The 19,790-nt window shown below is 40.3% G+C and overlaps 1 protein-coding gene across 1 annotated transcript in view; it reads left to right on the top strand.

Moving 5' to 3' along the window:
• The window catches only part of plxnd1 (plexin D1), a 74,197-nt gene that overhangs the window by 8,156 nt on the left and 46,251 nt on the right, over nt 1–19,790 (top strand). The window contains exons 3-7 of the mRNA XM_085260884.1: nt 1,964–2,095; nt 3,274–3,374; nt 11,155–11,284; nt 14,564–14,741; nt 15,003–15,111. Of these exons, the coding sequence (XP_085117010.1) occupies nt 1,964–2,095; nt 3,274–3,374; nt 11,155–11,284; nt 14,564–14,741; nt 15,003–15,111 (650 nt within the window). The remainder of the gene's footprint in view (nt 1–1,963; nt 2,096–3,273; nt 3,375–11,154; nt 11,285–14,563; nt 14,742–15,002; nt 15,112–19,790) is intronic.

Below are 19,790 nucleotides of genomic sequence, written 5' to 3'. Positions count from 1 at the left end.
ACAGAAACAATTTTTTTTCAATTATACCTCCTAAACGTTTGTCTACAAGCTACAGAATCGTGGGGTGTGCTTCATTTTCACACTCTGCAACTTTTCGTTTCGTTTTTTAAATAAATAATAAAACCACAGAATCCGTTTGTTATTTTACACCTGAGGTAAGGTAAGATTTTTTTTTAAGCTACCAAGGACAGGATATTTTTTTTGTCCCAATATAAAAACCTTAGAAATAATAGAAGGTGTACTTTCTTCTTATTACTGCAGCGGGCTTCACTATGCCCATTCTAGTCATGGGTGAAAAGATTTTGAGGCACAGTTCGATACTTAATTCAGTTCTGATTAAATATTATAGCCTGCTATATGGGTCTCTCATTTAGTCCTGACCCAGATGTAGCCAATCTGAATCTCATCCTCCCACTCACCCACTTCCTCATCCACTATGTCACTATGTTTTGGCCCTGCCGTGTCTCAACTTCCAATCCCACTCAAATACAATGTACCCTTGTTCATTCATCCATTCATTGTAGGTTTAAACAAACTGTCCCAGGTTTATTCCCTTACGTGACTCACTGGTCGTATTGGGGGAGCTACCTTAAAAGCATGAAGAAGTTGAACTACACTAAATCTACCTTAGGAAAAAATCTAATTTGGCCAATTAGCTCAGACTACATTATAAGAAAGAAACTGGCACTGGGCATGTGATACCACATTTTATTACAAAAAGTATAAAAGGATAAGTTCAGGATAAGTAAGGGTAGAGTAAAAACTGTCCACTTATTCACAGGTCAAACATGACAAAAAAGGTTTTTGTAGCAGAAACCAAAATCCAGGTGGGGCACTGAGTCTGGCAGGATCTTTGATTATGTATAGTATAGTGAAGGTTAGTTTTACAAACTTATATTCAAAACATAAAATGTCATAGCCAAGTATTCCAGGAAGCTGTAGGTCAACTTAATACTTGCCTTAAAAAAACAACCATCCATCCAGGCAGAATTTATTTACGCTGTAAACCACTTTGGATCATTTGACTGGCCAAAAGGGTTTGATTATTGTGGAGAAGCAGCGGTCCAAAGTTTTACCGCTGTATAGTGTTTTTGAAAGACTATACACCAATGAATGTAGCTGAACTACCAGCAAGCTATGATTCCTGAACTTAAACTAGTTTAATTGCATGTAGTGCCTTCATGTCACTCTTCACCTCCAGCGCTGCTCACTGACTCTTTATCTGTGTTGAATTTATCTGCACACAGAAATGAACATGGGTGTCAGTTACGGTTAATATCTGTGTCCTGTGAGCATCACAGTTTCCCATATAAACATTATTTTACATTTACATATTATATTATTTGATATTGTATACAAGTATGGCTTCTGGAAACACATTTTAAAGATACGAATCACCACACAAAAAGTCCAGAGTTCCAGTGTCCTCCCTTTTTACCACAGTAAACTTACCATCTAACAATAGACAGTCATTGTGGCTGCTTATTTTACTGCACCAGCTGCTGATTTAGATTTCATATTTTCAGTTGGACCGCTGGCAGACAAAAATTGTAGACTGCCAAATCATCTGACATTACACAAACAATAAGACACCAAAAATATGGTGCAATAAAAATCACACAATCAAGGTTGTCTGTACATCTCGGTGCTTGCTACAGGTGGGCGTAGTCTCCAAGGAGTGATCACGATGTAAAAGTTTTGTTTGTGTATCTCTTGCCAAACACAGACGTGGGAAAAAACCTGCTTCTTCTGTGGTATTGCTGAGCAAATGACTCGATCTGCTCAATCAACTGAAAAGTAATGTGGTTGCACTGAGCAGTTGTGAACATATGAGAAACTCTTCTGCATGAATGTGAACCAAGAAATTGGCGCTCAACGTCTTTTTTTTTTTTTTTTTTAATTGCACCACTTTGCATGTGGTTCCAACTCTGCAATTCAACATGTGCGTCTCTCTTTTTCACAGCTGACTCTGCTACCGAACATGACCACAGCCAATCAGTGGATGCTGAAGCTGCGAGCCAACGAAGCAGTACACCACATCATGACCTTCGATCCCAACGACAGCAACTTTCTTTATGTCATGACCTCTCATCATGTAAGGTTATACCCGCTGGCATATCAGCACGTAGCGCGACCATGATAACCACAATGAGACCTCATGAATGTCACGTCATGTACATCCTCCTTAAGTTCACTTAACAGAACACTACCATATTTGTGGTTAAGGCAGACATGCATGCAGACCTACATTAAGCTTTCAGACCTGCATTTCAAAGCCAATTTGTTTGATAACAGTTGGGCTTAGGGCGGGATATGGCTGCACCTCTGGCCTTTATGGTTTCTGCACAGTGACAGTGCATCAGTTTGTTAGCTGTCTGTGCTGCTATTAAATCTCTGTGCTTCCTGTCACAGAAACAAAGTTTAACGTGCACACAGAAAATATGCTACAGCTCCTTTTTAGACTCTGACAAAACTGCTGCATGACATTTTTTAGGTAACATTTGCCGTGACATTGTTAAGATTTAAATTAAATTTGGCACTATTATTGGCTGGCATTTATTTTAGCTGTAACCTTTAAACGGATTTACATTCTGAGACCGGCATTCACTTCCTAGGTTCAAACTGCCTATCTGTGTTTACCTACAGCGTATTCGTATTTGTTTGCACTGCAAATAGACAAAGCAGCAAAAAAAGAAGAAAAAAAGGTGGTTGTTAGCCTTAAGAAACTTAAGGAGATGTACACTGCACGTAGGAGTTTACAAATGTGTAATTACATTATCTGAGATTTTTTTATCTGCTTCATTGTAAGCGGATGTCGGTGAAATATATCTGCATTTGGAAAACGACAAGATCAAATGTCTTTGTAGGAGTTATTCAGGAAAGACTGTCTGCAGTTATTATACATTAATAAACACTTTAGATGTCATGATGTGTTTACTGAAAAATTTCATGACATTTATTCATTTCTTTCTGCTGTCAATAAGTGTTGAATGATGACATGCAAAAGTTATGTGTGAGCCTGTAAGCTGGTTTTCATTGTGGGCTTATTATATTATATTCATTTCGTCTGGGTGGTAGTTTAAATCCTAGAGACTCGAAATTGCAGTGATACTCTTACACTGTAGCAGATTATCAAAATTCTTGAGGAGGATCATTCTTAAGTTCTCTTAACAGCCGTCAGCATCTTGGTAACAAAATCACTTGTTTTCCACTTTTTGGCCGCCCTTGAAGATGATTGTGTGCTCATGTTTGCTTCTGTGCATTGATGTGCAGATGCTGAGAGTAAAAGTGGCAGATTGTGATCAGTGGAAGAGCTGCAGTGACTGTTTGGGAGCAGGTGACGCCCATTGTGGTTGGTGCACACTGGAGAATAGGTAAGAACCACAGCACGTACACACATGCACGTACGCACACAAACGCACAAAGACGCAGTCTCTCCTTCTGTTTCTTTAACTGTCATCCTCAGACTTGTTTGTCTGACCCTCCCAGCCTCTCCTTTGGTGCCAGTTAAGCATAATTCAATCAAATTATCAGACGCTCGGTTTCGCGGACACACATGCCACATGCTTTTTGACGTAAAGCAAAAATCTCTGCTTTGAAAAAGAGGTCAGCTGTTTATATGAAAGGCGCATCGATTCCAGAATAGACTGATGGCACAGAGCAATAACGATCGTTGGTCGTTTTATTACTTGAAGCATTTGCATGAATCAAACCCACTGAGGCTTGTTTGCTTATTTTCATCATTTTCGTTTTCAGTTTCAAAATGTCGCCCAGCTGAATGAGCAGTGGCAGAAACCGAGTGTGTTTTGGGGTTGGAAGAGTGTTGTTGGATTGAGCAGAATTGATTTGCTTTTCATTAGGCCGCAGACTCGAGAGTAACATCATTGTTTGGAGCGCTCCCCTGGTTCTTTAGTTGTTTGGGGAGGGAGTGACAGGCTGGGAGCGCCCAGCGAGGAGTGACTTGGCTGAAGTGTAACTGTGAGCGAGTGAGAGTACACTGTGATTAATGTGGTTCTGTCAGGACTGGCTCTCTGGCCGTGCATTCACTGGCTTCCAGGGAGAATATGTGTTGTGTCGAGCTGTGTTTGTGTGCCGGTTGTTTGTCTGCGTGCGAGTTGCTTGGTGATTAAAGCAGATCAGACGAGATAGTGAATTTTGTGATGAGCTGTGCCGCGGCTCTGGAGGCTCTTGCATTGCCAGGGGCCATTCAGAGCTGGAAGAGTGGAACTGATGAGTGTTATGTGTTTATGTGTATGTGGTCAGACTGTCTCACTGTCATCTCCCCGTCTCCTCTCCTTATTTATCTATCTGTCGTCTCTTTATCCCAGTCCCTTTCTCGCTTGGCTGCATTTTTTTACCCTTGTGATTCTCGCTGTCTTCTGCTTGGGTTTTTTTTTTCCTTTTCCTGCCCTCGTATTTTCCAGTAGCTTTTGAGAATTTAGCCATCCCTCTCTAAACCTCCCTCTAGTCCTTGTCTTCTCCTCTCCCAGTGCCCTTGTCCTCTTCTCTATCCCTCTACAAAGGAGCGTTGATTGTGATGATGGTGGTGGGAGGGAGAGCGCACACTGGTTCTTTTGACAAGGAAATGTCAAAGTGTGTAAGCCTGTGTGTAAGTGTCAGAGTGTGTGACGCTGTCTGGCTAACGGAGACCAGGGAGCTGATGTCATGAGTGTGTGTGTGTGTTTTTGATGCACTGTTTGGCCAGTCGTACTGGCCGCTGGGTTGGCGCTGTGGCCCCAGAGCCCAGGGGATCAGGGGGTTGATGTGTGGGGGTGGATGGTTTCCTCTATCACCTCACTGTCTCATTCAACTACAGACACTGAGGATGGTGGGGGGAGTCAAGATCTCACAATCTGTGAAGCCACCACTGTCTCTGTGGGTGCCTGCTCGATTTTACGCATGGCGCTGACGTCTCTCTGCACATCCGCGTGTAGAGTGAGCATGAAAACATATCTGTTCGCTTGTTGGATGCTCCATTGTTGTCTGAAGAAGAGAGCTAGTTCCTCCACCAGAGATAAAGCTCGGTCCTTGATCACTCTTTTCATGCTGGTGCTGGTCTAATCTACCACATGTCACAAGAAAGCACTTAAATATCTTTATTTGAATCAAATTATGCATCACACGCAGTCTTTGCTGTTCACAAATTATCATGCTTATCTGCATGTGCTTATCTCACAGCGACTTTTGTGTGTCTGCCTGTATGTGTCTGTGTCTGTTTGTGCATTTAGAAGCTCATATGTTCTCCTGCTGTTTAACAGTCTCACTGACGTTCAGACACTTAGGAGGTGATGAGTTTTCTCAGGTCATATTTTAGCTGCATATGTTGGCTCTGTTTATTTTAAGGAGCTGTTTGAAAAGCTTTTAAAGTTAGCGGGCTGCAGTGGGGCTGATGATGAGTGCGTGCGTGTGTACCTGTTGTATGTTTATTTGGTCTTCCAGACTGTTAGAGAAAAGAAAAGTACTTTGAATTAATTTCTTCTCACTGTTGCTCTTGATCAAGTAGGTGTTTGAATTAGCAGGTTATGTACTGTTTGCATCCATTTTAAGAAAGAATAAAAAGATACGATCTGAGCAACTTGGTGTATTTTAGAAGCCAATTGTTTCAGCTCACATGCTGCTTTGCTGATGATCACTTGAGACTGCGAGTCTGTACGTTTCCTGGATGCATGCTTCATTTCATACCAACTGGTATTTATGAGCTATTCAGTACTTAAAGATACAATCTTGAGTTTACTGGATAAAATAAACAAGGAAGATGCCAGATGTGATCTTAGACAGAGAAGAGGATGAAGAACTAAGTTATCAGCTAAGATGTACAAGTTTGCTTAGAAAAATGAATCCATAAAAGATTGGTACAGATACGGTCTTATAGGTCTCATAATCAGGTAAATATAATCTCAAATGAGCAACACAGGATATGTCACACAGCGTCACTTTTTATTTAACAAAAACTAAAAGAAATGCAGAAGCAGTGTGTGAAAAATGAAATGCTCTTAAATATACCGGAAGTAATTCTTTTTGGTGTGACTTAATCACTCTCTCACATTGTTGTGGAGCAATTTGGGCCTTCTCGTCTTTACATCGTTGCTTCAGTTCATTCAATCAATCAATCAATCAATCTTTATTTATAAAGCACTTTTCATACAGAGAAAATGTAGCACAAAGTGCTTTACATAGTTAAAAGCAGCCCACCCCACCCTCCAACTCACTCCCCACACTCTCAATACACATATATCCCCCCACCCACACACACATACACACACGCGCACACTTAAAGAGTAAAAATTGGGCTGGGCTCGCATGAGCCAAGTGAGGAAACACTATAACAGGGAGCCGTCTGCACCGGGAGCCGGTCACAGACCGCAGCCTCCAGGCTGGGCACACAGCAGGAGGGAGGCAAAGGAGCCCCCCAGCCAGGCTGAGAGGACCCCAGAGACCCAGCAGCCACGGTCAATAACAGCCCCGGTGCAGAGAGCGCCCTCCGAGGAAACACTGGAGATATGACGCAATACAATATATATAGGGTAAAATGATAAAATAAATAAGAACAGGATACAATATAAATATAAATAGAATAAGAAGATTAAAAAATGAATAAGAATAAAATCAAACAAATATTAGGTAAATCCTAAATTAATAATAGAATAACAGGATAGAATAAATAAGCATAAAATAAATAAACGCTAAGTAAAAGCTAAATTAAAAAGGTGGGTCTTGAGCCTGTTCTTGAAAACATGTACGTTCTCTGCGGCCCTGAGCTCCTCCGGCAGGCTGTTCCACAGACGAGGACCATACCACTGAAACGCTGCCTCTCCGTGAGTATGTGTCCTGACTTTAGGGACAATCAAAAGGCCAGTACCAGAGGACCTCAGGGTCCGCGAGGGTTCGTATGGTAAAAGCAGATCTGAGAGATGGGAAGGCCCAAGACCATTAAGACATTTAAAAACCAATAAAAGAACTTTAAAATCGATCCTGAAACACACGGGGAGCCAGTGCAGCGATTCTAAAACCGGTGTAATGTGGGCCCGCCCTCTGGTCTTCGTCAGCACACGAGCTGCCGAGTTTTGCAAGAGTTGTAAAGTTGAAATATTCTTCTTAGGAAGACCAGAGAGCAGGGCATTACAGTAATCAATGCGACTGGTAATAAAAGCATGCATCAGCATCTCCGTGTTGGCCCGAGAGAGAATAGGGCGGACTCTGGCTATATTTTTTAGATGATAAAATCCAATTTTAGTTACATGTTTAATATGTGGGATAAAACCAAGCTCAGAGTCAAAAATAACACCCAGGTTTTTCACTTGTAGCGAAGGACATAGTGAAAATGCCTCTAATTTAGACAAGAGTTTCTCTCTCTGAGCCTCAGGACCGACAATTAAAACTTCAGTTTTGTCCTGGTTAAGTTGTAAAAAGTTTTCTGCCATCCAAGATCTTATATCCAAGATACAGTTAAAGAGGGCATCCATTTGTCTGGTGTCATCAGGAGACACGGAGATGTACAGCTGCGTGTCATCAGCGTAACTGTGGAAGTTCACTCCATGCCTCCTGATGACACCGCCGAGAGGGAGCATATACAAATTAAAAAGTACAGGGCCTAGAACCGACCCTTGAGGCACACCACATGTCATTTTATGGATCTTAGAGGAGCATGTATCCATACTCACCATAAAAGTTCTGTCAGAGAGATAGGAAGTGAACCAGCTGTGTACAGCACCAGAGAGGCCCACCATGTGTTTCAGTCTGTTTAAAAGAATAGCGTGGTCTACTGTATCAAAGGCTGCGCTTAGATCCAGTAGCACCAGGACTGAGAGCTTTTGGGAGTCCCAGTTACATCTAAGATCATTTAAAACCTTTAGGAGAGCCGTCTCTGTGCTGTGGTTCACCCTTGAGGTTCATCAGTGCACAGCTTTCATAAGGTCTGGATTTTGACAGAGCCATTGCAACACCTTGATTCTTTGCTTTGTCAGCCGTCCTGCTGTAGATTCGCTGCTGTGCTCGGGATCATTGTGCTGTTGCGTGACCTAATTTGGGCCAACTTTTAGCTGTCAAACAGGTGGCCTCACTTTTGACTCTATAATATGTTGGTATACATAGGAGTTCATAGTTGACTTAATGACTGCAAGGTGCCCAGGTCGTGTAGCTGCAAAATAAATCATCACCCCTCCACCACCATGCTTGACAGCTGGTATGAGGTGTTTTTGCTGATATCCTGTGTTTGGTTTTCTCCATATGTGGCACCGTCCGCTAATATGGCCAAACAGTGATCTAACCCTTCCCAGACTGATAAGCAACAGCAGTTGCTTATTTAAAGACATTGTTTTCCTCCTTGGCATTGGCAACTGAGTGCTTCACACCAGTAAATTGCCAAAACATTTGCTTTCATAGAGTTGCTCACACTTGCTGATGATCAGTTAAATCGAGTGTATTTGATTAGCAGCAACTGCTCCCTACCCTCTGAATTCCTGTAGAAGCAGTGATGGTGTACTTTTCACGCACCATTTCTGCATTTTGTCTGAATTTTTATTCAATAAATAAAGACATGGTGTAATATGTGACGTGTTGCTGGTCATGATGGAGTTTCATCTTATCATGACCACATCTGCTAATCAGTTTGAAGCAGCAGACAAATAAAGTGCTAAAAATAGCTGCCTCAGTCGAAATGAATTCTACAAAACCCAAGCAATCAAACAAAATACAAACATTGGTTTCATAAACTTACTATAATTGGTGAAACTATCTGTAAGCATTTTATTTTAATTGCTGAAGTCAGGCATTTTAAAATGGAAATCTGGGGATTGATTCGCTTCGAGAGCCAGCCTCAAGTGGCTACTGATGGAAATGCACAAGAGGTACTCAAGCCTCAGATTAATTTTTCAGCCCTGGAGGTTTGCACTTGATAATGACCCAAATGGAAGTTGTTTTATTTCATAATCTCAACATATATGAATGATTACTGGCAACTATAGGTTTGCAATAATAATTTCAAAGACATGATGGGAGCATCACACCTCAGTCCCTTTGGAGTTTTGACTGAAGAGAGTATTGACTATTGAGTAAAATGCTATCATGCTAACATTTCCACAGTGACTTGCTTATATTTGGCAAGTCATTGATGTTAATACAATTATTAAAAAACTATCTTTTATATGTGTGTTATGAATGTGTGTTATTAAGAGTCCTTATCTGAGGACATAATTGTTAGAATATTTGATACTAGACCAAATTCATGAACTGAAAAACAGAGAAGTGTTTATTTTCCTTAAAGGAAGTTAAAAAACAGATCACAACCTCTGGCTTGTAAAGCCCTTTATTTCTATTTTTAGTTGAGCAGCTGACCTCAGGCCCCTCTGAGTCCCTCTGTGCTGCTGGGACTGACAATGTGGACACTGACTTTCTCGGACACAAACACTCACGCTTACAGCCGCGCAGGCACAAAAAGACACACTTTATTTTAAAACAACTGTGAAAGTATAGAAGGGAAGTGGGACGTGCCAAACTCATTATGTACCGTGTTAGGTCATTGCTAGATGGGGCCTCTTCTTTTTCTCCTTACTCTGAGGTCACTTTGTCCTTTCAGTCTGCACTGCAGATGAACTGAGCTCTGTGCCAATGGTGAAGTTCATTAGTGAAGCAGAAGTCAGGGTGTGAGGCCACCTTGCTTGTTGGGTGCCCTTTTACAATTCTTATGTCCCAGGCATTCATTATACTCGCAGATTGCGCACATACACACGACTGTATGTATGGTACTGCTGACCATGTGTCCAGCGTTCATATTCCTAGATGCACTGTTGGTCCAAACAGACTAAGAATCAGACTGGTAGTTTTGTCATTCTGCTATCTGTAACTGTGCCTGTGGGATGGGTTACCATAGCAATGCATATGACCTAAGGTCAAGTAGTCTCTTGTGTCGAGCCAGCCAAACTGACAGCCAAAGTCTGAATGTGACATTAGGAGACCAGAGCACCTCATAAATCTGCAGCAAGCAGACCATGAAACCCAGTGGAGAGAATTCGTCAACTCCAGGAATGAAATGAAAACACAAACTCACCTCACAAAGAATATAAAGTTGACCTTGAACAGGGGTGTCAAACATGGTTTCATCAAGGTTCACAATCGGTAATGGGAATCACTTTAACAGTCATACATGGTTTATTTATATGCAGTTTTTAATCAAAAATGCATGTCCCATATAGTCCTCACGCCTAAAATTTGAAAAGCCCTCAGCCAGTCAGCTTAAATGTTGTTTGACCTTCAGACCATTTAGTCAAGCAAAATTATTCTGTTCCTTGTGCAGTTCTACAAGGCTACCATATAACCTATTCACAAGAACCAATTTCACAGAACTGAATCAAAATGATGACGCAAACGCCTCATAGCCAGGCTTCTCTTTACCCTCGAAGTTTCTCTGTAGGTAGGACCCAAATATAGACCAGAGGCAGTCTGAACCTACAAAAGACAAGCTTTATCTAAAGATGAAAACAACTCACAGAAATGAGTTGACTTCTGCAGGGCACTGACTAAAAAAAAATCATGAATCTAGTAGAACACAAAGACTTTGGGGAGCAACAGTGGGACAAATAAAAAGGGAGAGACATGACCATTTGCACGCACAGCTGACTGGACGCAGGTGAAACTCCCGAGGGCGTGGTGGGTAGTCACAAAGAAGGGAAACCAGATGCAGGTGCAGACAGGACAAAAGGAGAAACAACCATCAGAAGTAGGAAGATAAAGATACATAGAAAAGCCACTGAACTGAAACTACAACAAAAAGCATAGTACCATGACACCTACTGTTCAGGGCAACATTTTTTGAGAACCTAGTGATGTGCAGGCCGAATAAATTTTTTTTTTTTTTAAAAAGGACCAGATTAGACTTGTAGGCGCTGAGTTTGACACATACGACCTTGAAGTTCTGGATTCACAAACCCATATGGCTGTCTTGTGGTCTAGATTACCAGCTGCAGGAATGATAAGCAGTTATTTTATCATAATCCGATACTGGACGAGCAAAGCAACATGTGCATGGCCTTGAAGTTTAGGCCATACAGAACATGTTGAAGCTCTTCTTCCTGTAATCTAATCTCAACAGATTCAACATGAAAATGTAACACACATGATGTAGCAGATATGATGTTCATTTTGTTTCTTTCTGTCCAGATGTACCATCCAGAAGGAGTGCGCTCAGGGGCTGCTGGCCCGTTCTTGGATCAGCATGGGTGAAGGTCCCCAACAGTGTCCTTCCATGACCCTGACACCCGCTGAGATTAGCATCTCGGCAGACATCAAGGTGCTGTGAACTCGTTGTATGTTATTGTTACCGTCACATGCTTTTCACAAGTCAGACAAGCACTGCTGTTGATCTTCACAAAGTTATGGCTGCAATGGGGACAGTTTATTTAAAGCTGATGTCTCATGACCACCTTTATAATCTGACACCTCTCACCATTACAGCACAGACTATTATTATTACTCGGCTAATAAAATAAAGTGCCAGTGGCGTGTGCTACTGCAGCTTCTTCCACCATCACAACTTCCTGCTTAAAGCGATGCATACGTTTATGTAACGCTAGCATTCATCTGCTTTTTTTCCAGCTTTTAAAAAATGTTGCTGTCAATGTTCACTCTTTATAGCTACACCCTCAACTCTGAGCCATATGGAAGCTCTTTTATGTTGAACGGAACAACACACAGCTGACACACAGAAATATCTGGTAGTCGATTGTTCAACTGCTTTTGAACCTTTGATATATGACTACTGTGTTTGAAAAGCCCTCGTAGTTCTTTCAACACGGACTAAAATCAAAGCTGGGACTTGGCAATATCTGATCACTGTTTGAATCAAAACTGAATGTTTTGAAGCACAGAGCCTGAAAAATAAAAAATCTGTCTAAATTCTGGAAATCTATATAAGCTAGAAAGATATAAGCTAGAAAATGTCTTGGACTGAATACATGAGTTGATCTGATGGACTATGATACAGAAATGTTACTGTAACCTCAGTCCACTGTTTTACTGGGTTTTGAAAAATACAACAAGTCAAATGTCAAAACTCTAAAGTGCATCTATATTTATTCGTGCTCATGGTTGCAGGAAGTTATCCGTGCGAATTTCTCCTTAATGGTTTCTACTGACCCAGCAAAGAAATTCAAATAAGAACTTTGACAGGTGTCTCAACAATGTTGAAATGACATCCTCCATTGGTTTTAATATGGATAAGAGGCTGGAGTACAGAGTTATAGGCTAAGGCTAGTCTGGTACTTTCAGCTATTCCTTTATTTCACAAGTGGTCGTCACAGCAGATGGACACGCATATTTGATTTAGCACAGGTTTTATGCCGGATGCCCTCCCTCATGTAACCCTCCCTTTTGTCTGGACTAGGGACCCGCATGAAGACTACACTAGCTTGTGACCCCCTGAGGTTGGGTTTGTGTCTCCTCCCGATCAGCTAAAGGCTTTTAGCAGCATTCAAAGACTGTATAGGTGCTAGCAGGTGTATATTAGTCCACCACCCAATTTAAGGTTTATGCCAAAGCTACCCTAAATTACCAGTACGGGTAATTACCCAAATCATTTTCTATGTTTCTGTAGTGGTTAATACACCAGTACATGCAAGCTCTTTAATTGAAATGATAATTTTAATTCTAAAATATAATTATTGTTATTACCCATGAATTACTTTTTTTTTTTTAAGCTGATGATTATTTTTTGATTAACAAGCCAAAATGTGGGGATTTTCTGCCTTTACTGAATGGAAAAATTAGCTTTAGTGGTTGAACGCTAATTAATTTATGACTTCTCATTCAACTTCAGTGTACTGGCTAAAATCTGAGTATGACAGATGATATCATTTTCTTTTTTTTTTGGCTAATAAATAACAATATTATTTTTAGTTTTAACAACTTTTTTTCACATATTTCTAAATTATTTGTGTTTTCATGTGTTTATAACAGAGGTAATTAGTGCTAAATGGTATTTTATTTAACAAAATTTGGGGAAAAACTTCTTGAATTGATCATAACCTAGAAGCAACGTATTTTTTCTAGTAAATCCATGATAAATGCTCCAAAAAAGGTATCAACATCATCAAAATGGCAAAGAGGTCCAGTTCAGTGACACCTGTTAGCATAGGAGACAAGCTTTATTTAAAAGACTGTATAGGAGCAACACAAAGACACAGATACCTGGTAATTTGTGCTCAGCAACACACTAATAAAGAACTAGAGTTTCACGCTCAAAAAACTGAAGCACTGATTTCTTTGCTGATCTGCACAGGCAGCCATAATATTTATCAGATTTCATTAGCGATGGTCCAAAATGCACCAGCACCACATCTATTATTTATTTTTATATTTAGCTGTAACTAAAATTGGTAAAATGAAATGCAGATTAATAGTAAATAGTGTTTTGCTGCTTTGCAGACAGAAAAATATGTTTTATCAGTTATTTAAAAAGTAATTTGCGGTGACTTTCCAATGTCAGCTTACTCTATAGTATTTGTACATTGTATGTGGGCATGTTTCCAGTCACCTTTACCTTTGTACTAATGGAAAACACACATTTAACTCAACTTTCAAGTATACCTGAGAGCTAGTCAGGCTTCATTAGTACCTTTTGTGCATTAATAATGAGCTTACCCATTAAAATCTTCACCCTTAGCTTTGCAGGTGTTTATAAGTGGTATTTAATGGACCACTACCTTAATCAGACTTGGCAGGATAATATATCCTGGTTAAAAGAGTGACTGCATCACCTACTTATGGGGTATAGCTTCCAAACTATTGTTTTCAGTAATTCTTAACAGTCATTATATCGCGTAACAAAAGATAACAATGTGATAATTAGCTCAGGGAAATTTGACACCTCAGATATAGTTGACCTTTAATTACAGATCATAATTGGACTTGACTCGGAGACGACAGGTCATTAATTGGTTCATTAATTGTGGATATTTGCTTGTAATGAGGGTCACTGTGGCTGGTCCTCCAGCTGCCGCTGCCAAAGGCATCCTTCATCAACAGGAAACTCCACTCAAGGTTGTCTCCCCAAAAGCAGGAAGCAGCAGGCAGGAAGTCAGGGCCTTAGGCAGGAAATGATCAATTCCACTAAACAATGGAGAAGATTTTTAAGACAAGTAAGCACATGCCGCCGGCTGCTTCAGTTCCTACCTGCTGGGCTGCAGAATATGTCATCTTGCTCCTTCCTCTCTACTTAACAATCCTTGCCTTCTCCCACCATCCCACCCTTAGTTTTCTCACATCGAAATCATTTAGCTGAAATTCAGTCATGTCAGTGAGGTGTTATGTTTCTCATTATACGTCTGTCATACTTCATCACATACCCAGATTTAGATGTGAATGTAGCACTGTGCCATCTGTTTCTTCATTGCACATTAGTTTCTTTATTTCTGCTTAAACTCTTGAACAAAGTTGAAGTAATGCCAACACCATTCGCTCTCTGTTAAGGAGTATTGGAGTCGATGTTTGTGCGTTCGGGGGATTCAGGTTTCTAATTAATTTTGATGAAGACGAGCAGCTATTTATATTGCTATATGTGTTTTTGCCGCAGGATGTTGGCATCTTGATAAACGGCAGCGTTCCTGATCTGATTGGTTCCCGGGTGGAGTGTGAATACGAGCCGGGGGTTTCTACAGTCGCCACGGTGCACCTGGACTCCGGTCCCTCTCAGATCCAAACCTGCCCTCTCCTCCCTCGAAAAAGCTATCAACCAATCCTCCCCGGCAAAGGTGGGACTGCAAACAGGCAACCATTTGGCTTTTTTTTTTTGCTAAGCTGCCAGCCATGTTTTTCCACACATTTCAAGGACAGTTATGGTATTTGAGTCATTTTTTTATACGAACAAATCCAATTTCCCCTTTCATCTCTTCAAAAAGCGGCAAAGTCAGTGTAACGTCAGGATGTACTGTTGTCTAGTTTGTGTTATGAGGGCGATATCATCTCCAGCGGTTATCACATACGCTGTTGTCTACATTCTTTTGTTTCTTCAGATCACCTGACGGTTTCTGTGGCGATAAAAGTAAATGGCACATCTGTGGTATCTGGGAGCTTCATCATCTATGACTGCGAGAGGACTGGAAAAATACATCCGAAGACACCGTGAGTCACACTTTTAATATCACTTTGGTTTATCTCAAATTCTTGATTTAACCAGTTAGTGATGCGTTTACACGCAGTCACATTTGCATTGATGCAGTGGTGAAATTTACATTTTCTCAAGTACTGTTCAATTTTCAGGAAGTATAGTTTATACTACTTTATATTTATTCCTCCACTACGTTCTTTATGCAACCCTTTGCACTTCAACTTTCACCAGATTTAGACACAAAATACTAGCATGATTAGGGTTTTCATGTAAATTAAGCATATGCTATGTTAGTGCATTGTTAAGGAGCAAATCAGTGTCTCCATGTCCTTATGAGAAAAGCGCTGCTTACTTGTGATCACTTTTGCCGCTTCACATACCCTTATCTGTTTAAATAAGTATCTGGATATGAATATTGAGCATCTGCATTTGGAGGACATGATTATTGGGGCCTCGGGCTTTTGGTTCTGTTTGCTGTCCAAGTATCAGGCAGCTAAACAGTTCCTTTAACCTCCCGAGCCTCCTCATCCTCATATGGTGACATTTTATTTGGGTTTTTCTACATCTAATACTTAATACTACTTCATACTACTTTTTTTTTAATTACTTCCAATCAAAGCTTGTGCTTGTTTTTTCAGGTTCAACTTATTAGGTCTGCTATACCTTGGAGAAATTAAAAATCCATCCAAAATAAAATTTGGGCTTGCAGGATGTTGTGTAGTAATTTGCAATCTTGAAACCATGAACTATCATGTGACAATGATAAATCATTTTTATTAATTTTTGAACTGTGCAAAGGTTTTAAACTAACCCTAATTTCTTTTAAGGAAAGTGGAAAACAGGGTTATTGAAACATGTGCAAGTATACATGGAAATACAGTTTATAAGAAAAAATAGAGTGTTAATAATTCTTGAAAGTCAGTGGGTATGACCACCTGGACTCTCTTAGGCAAGCCTTCTTATAATTTCTTCAAGTAGTTCTCCAGGCTTCTCGCAGGACATTCAAAGATCTTCTTTCAGCGTTGGCTGTGTTTTGTTTCGTTCTCTGTCAAGATGATCCCACAGGGCTTCATATTGCTTTGTGTTGAGTTTGAGGTAGATATGCCAAGGTTTTGGGTAATAGCTCTGACGGTACAAAAATACTATTTTATGCCTGTCAAATTGTGTTATCTTTGGCATTTTTCACAGATGAAACTAAAAAAAAATGGGAGCAAATTGTGTTTTGCAACAGGCTGTTAGTAACAAAGTGCTTAAAGGTACAATTACCTGGTCACTAAATTGCCTCCCTGGAAGCTAAATGTGAAAAAAATGAGGGGTAGCTCATTTTGCACAGCACCTTGCAGTCTCGAAAAATGAACGATGCACAGGTTCTGTGTCCAGTAGCTCAGATATCTGTAAGTTGTTAGCAGTTCCACCAAAGAGTTATTGATGTTTTTTTTTAGATAACTGTTTGATCATTTAAATTATTCAGTGTTTTACAAAAAAACTCAAACACGTGAATAGTTCTCTTCTTCTTTGATACCAAATTACGTGTTACTTAGCTTTCACGAGTTCTCAGACAAGACTGCTGAACCGTGTAAACAGCTGAAACTAAGTTCACCTGGAAGGTAGAATAATAAAATGCTATTAGGCTCTGATGCATCAGTAATGGTCTAATAATGAAGCAGCTTAATAGTGTGCCACTCACCGGGGACACATTTCCCCATTATGAGGTCTTTGACTTAATTTTGCTCATAATATTTCTTTAATTTGCACAATTATTGCAATAAATGAGATCCTTTGAGTAACAGAGTATTATTACTTTATATTGATGCTTTTACTTAAATAGTGGATCAGCTGCTTCAATATGCAATAAATTTCCTCAAAACAAACCTTTAATGTTAAATAAATCCCAGTGAAATACAATTATAGTGATCTCACAGCAGCAAATGATTGCCACCTCCATCCCCAGCCACTCCCTCTCATGTTTTTTCCCCTGTTCTCTATTTAGGCCTCAATACTCTCGACGTGTCTTCAAAGGCTTATTGTGTGTTTTGCTTGCTCCAGGTTTCCCAGTGCAGGATCAAATTTGGGATTAATATGCTGTAAACATTAATCCAAGGGAAATTAGATATGTGTGTCTGGCAGATCATGTCAGTGTTTGTTTATATGAAAGACTGTGACTTGTATGGCCCGGTTACTGGGAGGGTTTACTCATATCTGGAAGCAATCCAGCTGGCTTCCTCCTGCATGTTGGACCATGTCAGAGGATCGGCTCTATCTGATGGGCAGATCTCAGGTTTAGAGGGGCATCTGTGTGTGTGCGTGTTTGTCTGATTCCCGGAGATTGAGAAGGCGTTTGATTTGTCCCTTTTGTTCGCTTTTTGAAAGCAGTTTCGAGGTGTGAACACTGCAGTTGCAGGTACATGTGTGCAAGACTGCACCCAATATGTGCGCGCGGCCTCAGTGCTCGGTGAGGTCCAGGAGTGTGAAATTAGATGGTGGTTTGTTGAAGGTGATAATGAGCAAAGTGCCATTCTCACAGGATGAGCATTCTGCTGTAATGTGCGGATCTGCTATACTCTATCTGGTTTTAATCACTGCATGCTGTTTTGTTAATAATCCCTAAAGAGCCGCTCATTCTCAGGGAAACCGGATAGTAGAGGGTCTTTGTTTTACGCTTTATGAAAAAAGCCATCACTCGGGTTTTTCTTATGTTATTAGATACTGACATCTGAACGTCTGTGTAAACCATCAGTGTCACGCAAGCACCGTTAAAAGTGATTTGCTGCAAAACTTATTCTCATATTAGAAAATCTGTCCTGTGCTGTCTCATGCTACTCTGGTGTGGAAGCAAAATTACATTTCTGCAAGGTGTCAGTGGAGGGTATTTTATTCCAATTCATTATTAATACACTGTGCAAAACAAAGTGAGACAATGTCTCCTGTGGCATTCTGGCTCTTTGTGGTAATGCCAGACTGATGTGATCAAAAATAAACTGATTCTTAGTGCTGCAAAGAGCTAATTATCTGCTAATCTGCTAATTGTTTTCTTGAATAATCAATTACTGATTTGGTTTGTGAAGCGCAGAAGCGTAAGTAAGTAAACTTTATTCGTGTTGCACTTTTTGAGACAAAGAACAGTCACATGGTGCTTCACAGAAGTGTCAATAAAAACCAATCAACTCTTAAAGAAAAGGGAAACATGCACAATTTAAATGCCGACCTGTTGATGTTAGATTATTTTGACAGAACAGTAATTTAAGGGATTAATCATTTACCAAAATAGCCGCCCAATAATTTTCTCTTGATGAACATTTCAATCTAATTAATTGAGTTTTTGTTTCAGGTTTAGCAAGTTCAGTGAATTAGTGGTTCAGTGAATTATTATAAGCTTTAATTGTCTTTGTTCAAAACACAACACTGTTTAGCTGGGAGCGGGGGAAAATCAGATTAAAGGCGAAGGAAACAGAGGCACATCTGCCAAACATTTTACATCATCTTCAGTCAATAATCAAAATATATTAAATAGTAAAAAACACCTCAAAAAACAGATTTAACCCTGGATAGCGTAACCACAAAACAAATGCTAGGCTTTCTTTTTATATTCATGATAAGTAGTAGGTGGTTGAATACTATTGATGCATTTTTATTACTCTGTACAAGGCTGAGACTGTAGGAGCCGTACAAGAAATCCATTAGTTAGTGGGTGTAATTTAAGCCCGGTACCTTGCATGATTTGCATTCCCATTTCTTTCTCCCTAGTCTGTCCCAACTCTTCGGCACTCTTGCTCCTTAATATAATCTCTTATCAGAAAGATGCAAATAAAATCGTAGTAAAACAATCTCATTTGAGGTCGTGAGCATACCGCAGTGACAGCTGTCCTTGAAAGACTGCCAGTTTTGAGCTCCAGTGTGTAAAGCCTGGATCTAAAACACATGCTAGAAAGTCAGGCTTAATAGCATATATGTGACAAGAAATATTTAGCCAACGCTTGCAATAAAGAGTATTACTGAAAGTATAAAATCACTTGTGCAATACCATCTGTGGTTTAAAAAGTAGGCGAAAACACGCCTGGTGATGTTATACAGTACTTCCCCTTAAATTTGCAGCAGAAAGCATGTGTTGCAACCATGCCAAAACCACTTTACGTGACAGTGTCTAAATAAATGTATTATTAAGTTGCATTCAGGGTAATGTAGCAGAGCTTGAGCTTGACCCATGCTAGTCACCTAAATTTAGAATATTAGAATAACTAGTGACCATAAAACATTACGACACTTTCAAAATGGTCACCGGGCAAAGTGTTAATGACAACCAGACCAGGCATTCCAGTCTCACCACACAGCCCAGTAGGACAAACACCTATCCTGCCCTCTCGCTCTCATTATGTCTCTCAGCCACGCTCTCACTCTCAAACACACACACTCTCGCCGCTGTATTTGCTTTTTGTGTCTCAAGTTTGGAGCATGTCTCTTTCCTGCTTCTCTTTTTTTCTCTCTCTGTCTCTCTTGCCGTTTGCTCCCCCCCCTCCCCCCTCTTTCTCTGTCGTCCCCCCTGAAACTGATCTTTTCTTTCAAACGTATTTCTCTTTGACAGAGATGTGATTGAGGATGTGTGTTTAACCGCTGTGTCCACTGAGGCCCTGAGAGTGCAAGCCTCACTCTTTATTTGTGTGTGTGGTCATTATGAGTTGGGGAGGGCAGTTTCACA

This window comes from Mchenga conophoros, linkage group LG20 (assembly GCF_057382185.1).
Source record: "Mchenga conophoros isolate Kocher_MC1m ecotype Shallow Benthic linkage group LG20, M_conophoros_male_GT1.1, whole genome shotgun sequence".
Taxonomy (NCBI): Eukaryota; Metazoa; Chordata; class Actinopteri; order Cichliformes; family Cichlidae; genus Mchenga; species Mchenga conophoros.
This window is presented reverse-complemented; position numbering and strand designations above follow the sequence as displayed.